Source organism: Herpailurus yagouaroundi, unplaced genomic scaffold, assembly GCF_014898765.1.
Source record: "Herpailurus yagouaroundi ecotype Mexico unplaced genomic scaffold, PumYag 500, whole genome shotgun sequence".
In the NCBI taxonomy this organism is placed as follows: Eukaryota; Metazoa; Chordata; class Mammalia; order Carnivora; family Felidae; genus Herpailurus; species Herpailurus yagouaroundi.
Genome location: NW_024412717.1, coordinates 1 through 8,140, shown reverse-complemented (window position 1 = coordinate 8,140; position 8,140 = coordinate 1). Strand labels below are relative to the sequence as shown.

General features: G+C 62.3%; 1 protein-coding gene across 3 annotated transcripts; it reads right to left on the bottom strand.

Annotated features, from left to right (window-relative positions):
* Window positions 1-394: 394 nt before the first annotated feature.
* On the bottom strand, window positions 395-7,101 carry SEPTIN5 (septin 5). Of its 3 annotated transcripts, none has more exons than XM_040464724.1 (11): window positions 6,843-7,101; window positions 3,609-3,705; window positions 3,416-3,502; window positions 3,019-3,142; window positions 2,797-2,931; window positions 2,474-2,591; window positions 2,240-2,341; window positions 1,343-1,439; window positions 1,122-1,257; window positions 783-885; window positions 395-681 (listed from the first exon to the last, which is right to left on the bottom strand). In XM_040464724.1, exons 1-11 carry the CDS (start codon window positions 7,035-7,037, stop codon window positions 625-627), a joined length of 1,251 nt encoding a protein of 416 aa, XP_040320658.1. In that variant the 5' UTR covers window positions 7,038-7,101; the 3' UTR covers window positions 395-624. The 3 variants fall into 3 exon arrangements, with proteins under 3 accessions (XP_040320658.1, XP_040320659.1, XP_040320660.1); XM_040464725.1 differs by lacking the exon at window positions 6,843-7,101 and adding an exon at window positions 4,502-4,858; XM_040464726.1 differs by lacking the exon at window positions 6,843-7,101 and adding an exon at window positions 4,358-4,491.
* Window positions 7,102-8,140: the final 1,039 nt, after the last annotated feature.

Here is an 8,140-nt window from a genome sequence, read left to right as displayed (position 1 = left end):
AAGCGCTTCTGTTGCCCAACCTGCCACTGAGCTACCCAGTGAGGGGTGAGGAGGTAGGGAAGGACTGGCCCACCTCGGCACAAAGTGAGGCCTCAGCGTAAGCTGGGTGGCCCGAGGGAGGGGGCACATGAGGGTTCCCAGGTCCACTCTGTGGCACTGGGATGGAGAAGTAGACCTGGGATGCCGAGGATCTGCTCCCCTATTCTGCCTTGTTTTACCCCCCTACCTGAGTAGGGCCTGGACTCGGAGTTCATGACCTTCTGGGGCAGGGGTAGATCTCAAAAGTCATGGCCCAAATTAGCTCCTGTTCCCCCGAGGCCAAAGAGGGCCAGCTGTGGGGGCTGCTGTCCAGGCCCCTTGGAAGCAGATACAACTAAGGGGAGCGACTGGTGCGGAGAATAAATTAGGGTTGTTTGGGGGCTATGAGCCTGCATCTCTGGGTCAGGTTGGGAATAGTCGGGAACAGTCCTGGTCTGGACCATTCCAAGACTGGTGTTGTGCCCAGGTCTGTTGGAGATCCAGATTTATTCCAGGGTGGAGTCCAGGCCAGTTGGGGTCCAGGGACGGGAAGGGCCAGCCTGGAAACTGGCAGTATATCCATGGCAATGTGGGGCTGGGTTGGGGTCACTGGTCCTGCATCTGCTGCTTCATCTTCTGCAGCATCTCCTGCATGCGCCTCAGCTGGAGGTGAGACGGGAATAGCAGAAGGTAGAGTGACAAACGTGATAGGAGGGGCTGGACCCCCACCCCCACCCCTTCTCCTCCCCTGTGGCCCCACTAACCTCCTCATCCTTCATCCTGATGAGCTTTTCTGTCTCAGCATCCGGGGTGGGCAGTGGTAGGATGGGGATGGGGCTCTCCATGCGGCTGTCCTGGGTCAGTTTGCTGTGGGGTGGACAAGAAGCACAGTTTGTCTGACCCCCAACACTACTGAGGCTCTGCCTTCCTGAGCTCCCACACCGTTGGGTCGGCTCTGGGAAGACAAGGTGCAGGGTGGGGGGCCTACTTGGGAGTCGGGGCAAAGTTCAGATCTGGGAAGGCAGCAAGGATCAGCCCTCTGTTAGGGAGCCTTGGCTGGGAACATGAGGTGCACGATCCAGGTCCGGGTCAGAGCTGCGCACCTGGTCATCTGCTGGATGCAGTGCGCGCGATAGTTCTCATAGTGCACGTCGCATGTCACGTCCTTGAGATCATGCATGTGTGTGCGGATCAGCATGTTGCGAAGCTTCACAAAGTCGCAGTGTGCCTGGTTCTCCACTGTGGGGCAAGAGCGGGTGTTGGGTGGGTGCAGGCCCGGGGGAGCCACCCCACTCCCTCTGTCGCACCCCATGCCTGAACTCACCCTCCACGATCCCCCAGGGGTACAGTCGCCCCCGGACCCGCTGCCCCTTGGCCTCCACCACTGTGTTGCTGCCGATAACCGCGAAGGGCGCACTCTCCTGGGAAGGGCAGGTACAAGGGCTCGTGCCCAGTTAGTGTGAGTATGGGGTTAGTGGCTGAGGAGGGACATGGGCACTCGGCACCTGGTCGCTCCTCCGGTATCACTATCAACAGCCCCTCCCCAAAGAGATCCTGGAGTTGCCCAACCCTTGTGGCTTCTCTGAAGCCAGAGCTGGCATGGCTTATACCCGTGGCACAGGGTATGTGCCCAGCCAGGCATATCCTCCCCTTCTGACACCATCCCCCATCAGGAAGTGCTCCATTCAGCTACCATCGCCATCCCTCCCTCCCCAGAGCTGAGCCCCTGCCTCCTGTTACTGATGCTGACTTAGGCTGGGGCCAAGGGCTCCACCCTGCTCTTGGCCCAGTGGCTGCCTATCCGTGCCTTAGGCTTGGTTATTGCCACTCTAGATCCCGGGGCACCCAAAGCCACAACCACCCTCTGGAGCTCAGAATTCTGGGAGCCAGGGCACACACAGGCTTGTGGCCATCAGGCCAGACCCTTCTGCTCATGACCCATTGGAGGAAGACTGAGGAGCAGGGTCAGGGTGGAGGCCTGGTCAGGACTGTGCCTTTGGGTCCTGGCAAGTGCTCCATGACACACTAACCACACGGGGCCCAAACTGCACAAGCCAGTAGGGACATGAGTCACTGTACCCCACCCCCACCCCCCCCACCCCACCCCAGGTGGAGGAGCTCTGCTGCCCAAAGACTCTTTCCCCCACCGGGTTGGACCTGGATGCTTGGTGCCATGTAAACTGACCTCCAGTTCCCTCCTCTGCCACCCCAGGCCGCTCACCTTCAGTTCCCGATCCTGCTGCTTGAAGTCCTCATCTTCGTCAGAGTCACATTCAGGGAACTGGTACACGTGGATCCCAAACTTGTCAATCTCCTCCCGGATCTGTGGCAGGGCAAGGGCTGTCAGATTTGAGATTGGCCAGGGACCCGGGGCCAGGTGCGCTGGCACCCAGGATCAGCACACTTGGTGTTCTGGGTCCTGGAGACTTAGCCCAGGTCCAGTTGCCGGGCTCACCCGCTCCTTCAGCTTCCGGATCTCGCTGGGGACGAGACAGTCAGCTTTGGCGATGAGGGGCACAATGTTCACCTTCTCGTGCAGAGCCTTCATGAAACCCACATCCACTGGCCGCAGCCTGCAGAGAGCATCCAGGGGTGGAGAGGGGCATGGTGGGGGTGGTGGGGGTGGTGGGGGCACAGAGAGAGGGTGGGATGGGCTCAGGGAGGGCATGGTTGTGAGGGCACAGGCAGAAGATAAGCAGTGACAGGTGCAGCCAATGGGGAACCATGGAGGCGGGAACCACCCCCCACCCTGAGCCTGTTCCCAGGACATTCACACACCCGTGTCCAAAAGGGGAGATGAAGTAGAGGCAGCAGTGCACACGGTTGTCTTGGATGTTCTTGCGGTTGAGGCCACTCTCGTCACGAAAATACTGCTCAAACTGCTGGTCCACATAATCGGTGATGGGCTTCCAGCTGCAGGTAGGCAGGAGGGTCGGTGAGGCCAGAGGGGACACTGGATCAGCCTAGGCACAGACTGTTCCCCAGCCAGGCTTTCCTCACCACTCAGAGTTGTTGACAGCATCCCCGAAGCCTGGTGTGTCTACAATGGTGAGCTTCAGCTTGACCCCCTTCTCCTCAATGTCCACCGTGTGCTTCAGGATCTCTACCGTTTGGCTGATGTGCTCTGTGGGTGTCGGGGCATCGTTTGGAGGGGTCTCTCCAACTCTCAGACCCCACCCCCCACTGGGCAGCCAGGACCCTTGTTCTCATCCATTCTAGCATTAGCCCTGGCCTCATGGCCTGACTGTGGTCTGGGCCACTCCTCCTAGACCCTGAACAGGAGAGACCCACGCTGTGGGGAGAGAGGAGCAGGGTCTGGACCCAGAAGGGACCCCTTTGAAGGGTCACACAGCAGAGGATGGGGAACCAATGCCAGGGCTGCATAGGGCCCACTCACCCTCGGCACTGAGCAGCTTCCGGTCCTTGTACAAGTCGGTCAGGAAGAGGCTGTGGACCAGCGTGGACTTCCCCAGGCCCGACTCACCTGCCAGCAGGTACAGTGAAAGAGTCAGGTTAAGTCTGGGACCCCTCTGACAAAGCCTAGCTGGCTATGGCCCAAGCCACCCCACCTGGGAGTCCAGCCCACTCACCCGCCACCATAAGAGTGAATTCGAAGCCCTTCTTCACAGACTTCTGGTGCACCTGATCGGGCAGTGGGACCAAGCCCACGTACTGCTTGTTGATATCCTGGGGGGTAGGGGCAGGGCAAGTCAGGAGCAGGCTTGGATTCCTGGGAAAGTCTGATGCCCTGTTCCCTACCTGGCTCAGACATGGAGGCAGCAGAGGGCAGAGTCCTCTGTGTGGGGAGTTTCAATGGCAGAAATGGGGTGAGGGCCTGTGAGCAAAGGCCTGGAGCTGGGAAGGCAGGTAAGGGGGTGACAGGCATCCTTGCCCCCACCTCAGTGAGGGGCTTTGCAGGGACCTGAGAATGTGTCTGTGTGTGTAGAGTTTAGGATGCCTGGCTGCAGCAGGCCTAGGCTGGGTCCTCCCTTGGGTGGTGGGCAGAGGGCACCAGGACCCAGACCCCTCACACACATCCAAGGCCCTCCATAGGCGGGAGAAGCCTCCTGGCCTCAATACTCACCCCTCCTGAGTGTACCAGGGGGTGGGAGGCCACCCTCCACCATCCAGCCGAGGGGGGTGGCTGGCTGCTGCTACCAAGGGGAGCAAGGGCTATTTATAGACAGCGGCACCGAGCCTCCCCCACCCTCGGGGTCCCAGCGCCCAGTCAGGTGGACCCTGACCCTGCCGGTCCCTGTCACGTCCCAGAGCCCTTGGGACCTGGACCCGGCAGGCACACACACGCTGACCCACATTCCACTCCCCTCTCCACACACACCTTGAGCCGCCTCTGGGCCCGCGTCCGCCGTGACAGCAGCTGCTCCACCAGGCGGTCCTGGGGCGCTGCCGGCGAGTCCATCGCTGCGTTTGGACCCCAGACCGGGTCAGACCCACAGGGGCAGGGCTTTCAGGAGGGACTTACAGGCGGTACTGCCCTGAAGCTCTGTTCTCGCCCCCGTTTTACAGACGCGGGAATTGAGGCCCAGAGAAGGGACGTTGCCCACCCGCGGTGTGGCTGACCCCAGAGGCCACGCGGGCCATGCCTCTGCCAATCCGGACCCGCCCCGAGCCACGCGCGCGGTCTCAGCCACAGGCAGGCCCGGCTCCCGCACCGAACCAGAGGCGGGGCCTCGCGGGCGCTGGCAGGCAGGGCGGGCGGGGAAAAAGACCGCCCCACCCGCACGGTCGCCGGGAAACAGTCGCTTGGAAATTGGGCCGCGGGCGGAGCCACCGGAAGGCTGCTTCGGAGGGCAGGGCCCAGCATAGGCGCGCATAGGCACGGAGGCGGAGTCCCGCTGCCGGACGGGTGGCCTCTGTCCGGGCGTCTCGACCACCCGGGTGGGAGGGTGGGGAAGCCAGGGCCCACCTAAGGGCCCTAGGGGGCGGGGTTTGTGGCCGCCCCGCGTCTCACCCCCTCCAGGTGCAGCGCGGCTTTCACCCGCCAGAGGGCGCCGGGAGAACGCTCCCGGGACCTATGCGCACCCACGCGGAAAGCGGCCCCTCTCACTCCTTCTCTCCTCGTAGAATTGGCCCGGAAACCTCCCGGCGGTGTCACAGAGTCCTAACTATCCACGGCCACACCCCTCCTTGTACGCTCCCTCCCCCCTCGTATGTTATGTGTGTGTGATGGGAGCAGGAGTGTTCTGGACTGGTGTGGCCCTTCCAGACACGTGGGAACTGGGAGGGGGCAGAGCCCACCTCCCCAGCCTGGACCCACCTCCCCTTCGCCCGGGCTTGAAGGGGCTCAAGTACTCAGAGCACCAGAGGCCTACCCACCCTACCTCCGGGAAACTCGGAAGCTGCAGCCAGCCAGCACTGGCCACAGCTGCCCCCAGACCACTTCTGCCAGCCAAAGTGGGGGGGGGGGGTGCTGTGTAGAGTGAACTTACCCCTCCCCATCATTTGTCTCCCTGTCAGCCTCCTCGCCTGCTCTGATCCACAAGACGGACCCACGAGGGCTGGAAAGCTCAAGCCGGTATAGCTCTCACCCTCTGTGACCACCCCAGGGGCCACAGGCCTCTCCTGGGCACCAAACCCTTCCTCACCCCTCTCTCCAGGACCCTACCAGAATCGGAACCAGCCAGCCAGGCAGGAGGGAGGCTTGGAAAGGAGCTGCAACAAGAACAGACATACTTCTTGGACTGTGTATCAGTGGGGATAGGCGGCCCCCCAGCTCTTCCCCACCCTGGTTCTCCCTTCTTGGCTCCCCTGGTTGAGGGGCCTCTGTCCATTTGTCCAGGCTCATGATGCTGCTGTGGGGCCTGGAGGCCCCTGGCACCTGGGGAGGAGGGATGGGCCCACAGCTGCGAACAGGAGAGTCTTTCATCCAGAGGAGAGCAGGGGGAAGCCACAGGGCACCTCCCTCAGCTCTCCCAGCTGGGCCCGCAGTCCTTGCCCCGAGAAAGCCTCCACACTGGCCCCAGCCCTCTGCCATGTGGACCTGTAGGAAGTGTCTGGGCCAAGTCCCACCCAATCTCCACCTGTAGGTCCACTAGAGACACAGCCCCTCAGCCTAGCCCCCCAGACAGGCTGGCATCTCAGCTCAGGGCATCTCCAAGACAGACACACCTGGGTCTACGCCTTAGCACTTCACAGCTGGGTGTCTAATGGAGCTTGTCACTCTCAGACTGCCTCAGTTTCTCCACTGATAAGGCACAGCCTCTGGGGAGGCCCAGGTCAGAAGGGCAAGAGTCAGGAGGGTGACATGTCAGGAGGGAAAGGGTCTCACTCCCAGCTCCTGCCCCTGCACCCAAACTCACCCAGACAGGGCCTGTGGATTCCCTGGGGGAGCTCCAGGGAAGGGGCCCTGCCACCCCCTCTCTCTGGCCCATGAAGTACAACAAATATTTCTCAGGGCTTCCTGAGCTGTAGACACAGCTGCGCCCACCTCCTCCCGGTGCCTGAGACTCTCGAGGCATTTCCATTCTTAGAATCACTGGAGTCAGCTCTGGAAGCAGCCACCAGAGCCAGTAGAGCCCCCATCACTGCCTGAGACAAGGTGGGGGCCAGAGGATGGGGGCACGGAGGGCCACCAGAGCACCCCCCACCCTCTTTCATAGTGTGGATAGCTCACCAACACCAAACAATATTATCGGTGAAACTACCATATTCTTCCAGCCCCCCCCCCCCCCCAGATCCTCGGGGAGCCTGTCCCAAAGGCCTGGCTCCTTGGCTTTGTTCCTGGGGCTCCCCCTCCACCTGCATGGTGCCCTCTCCCTCTGGTCTGAGGGGTAGGGGACAGGTGAGGCTGGCTCCTAACTGACCTTGAAGGATGGGCAGACACAGGCCTGACGGGGCTCACACCTCAGCAGGAGGGAGTCCCTGTTGGTGCTAGGCAGCAGCTGCCTGGCCCAGTAACTCCAAGGCCCAGGAGAAGCTGTGGGGGCTGGTCTCCCGGGCCTTCTCTCTCTCTCCTTCAAACAATAGCCTGGCAGCATGTGTCCCTGCGTCTCAGGCATTGTCTGACCTGCCTTGATAGGAAGACAGCTCCTGGCCCGGGCTCCCTGGAGAGGCCCTTGCCAGCAGGTTGAGGTTGAGGGGCCCCTCCCCAAGAGCCTCACCTGTCCCAGGGTGGGGCGTGTCCCTGCCAGGAGACTGGCACCTGGCAGCCAGTGACTCCCAGCCCCCACCCCACCTGCTGGGCCGCACCCTGGGCCAGGACTTTGGGGTTCTACCCAGCATCTACCCACTGTGTGAATTCCTATCTCTGACGAGGATCGCCAGGGCCACCTTGGTGCCAGAGTTAGGCCAAGAAAATCCCCCAACATGACTGAGCTCAAGCCAGAAAGGCCTCCAGCAGGGCCCCAGAGCCCCCTGCCCATCTGGTTACCCACCCCCACCCCACTCTCAGGATCTCCCAGCTCTGTTTAACCCCAGCCTCAGCTGGGTTTCACAGTGGGTGCCCAGGTCAGCCTCCTGTCATGTCCTGCATTCCCTGAGTGGGGGCCAGGCCAGCCCCTGTGGGAGGCCACAAGCCTATTTGTACCCACTAGGTTGGAAGACCCTTTCTGGGCACAGGGATGACTCAGACCAGGCCTTAGAGGCTCCCAGTCTGGGGAAGAGGTCTGGCCACAGATCAGCCCACTCAAATTGGTGTGTGGGGAGAAGAGACATAAGATGCACAGGAGTGGGGTGGGGCTGCTTAGGGTGTAGGTGCTGGCTGGTGGATACAGACCCCTCCCCTAGCCTGTGGCCTGCGGTGACGGTGGCCTCACTCAGGACCCCCAGCACGAGGCCTAAGGCCAGTTCAGGGAGGATACACTGGCACTGGACCACTGGGAGACACCCGGCCCATCCCCCCATCCTGGGAGGGGCACCCCTGCTGTAAGGGTCAGGGGTCAGGCCCCCAGGGGCCCAGTGCCCACTCCTCCCCTCTGTAGCCCCTGGCGCGGCGGCACTGCCCCAGCTGACAATCGGTTATCGCGACAGGGCGGGATGACGGGGGCGGGGTCGCGCCTGGGCGCCGGCGGCGTTGGTGGCACAATGGGTGACAGCCGGCCGCGGGGGGAGCGGCGGCGCGCACGTACCTGCTTGTCCTCTGCGGGGTCGGGGTCGGGGTCGG

Excerpts from the sequence above, each read along its gene's own strand:
- SEPTIN5 (XM_040464725.1), bottom strand. The coding sequence starts at position 4,843 with ATGCTGGGCCCTGCCCTCCGAAGCAGCCTTCCGGTGGCTCCGCCCGCG. Across the intron at positions 2,592-2,796 it reads ATCTCCCCTTTTGGACACGG|GCTGCGGCCAGTGGATGTGG; the intron begins GTGTGTGAATGT and ends TGCTCTCTGCAG. Across the intron at positions 682-782 it reads TCAGGATGAAGGATGAGGAG|CTGAGGCGCATGCAGGAGAT; the intron begins GTTAGTGGGGCC and ends TCTCACCTCCAG.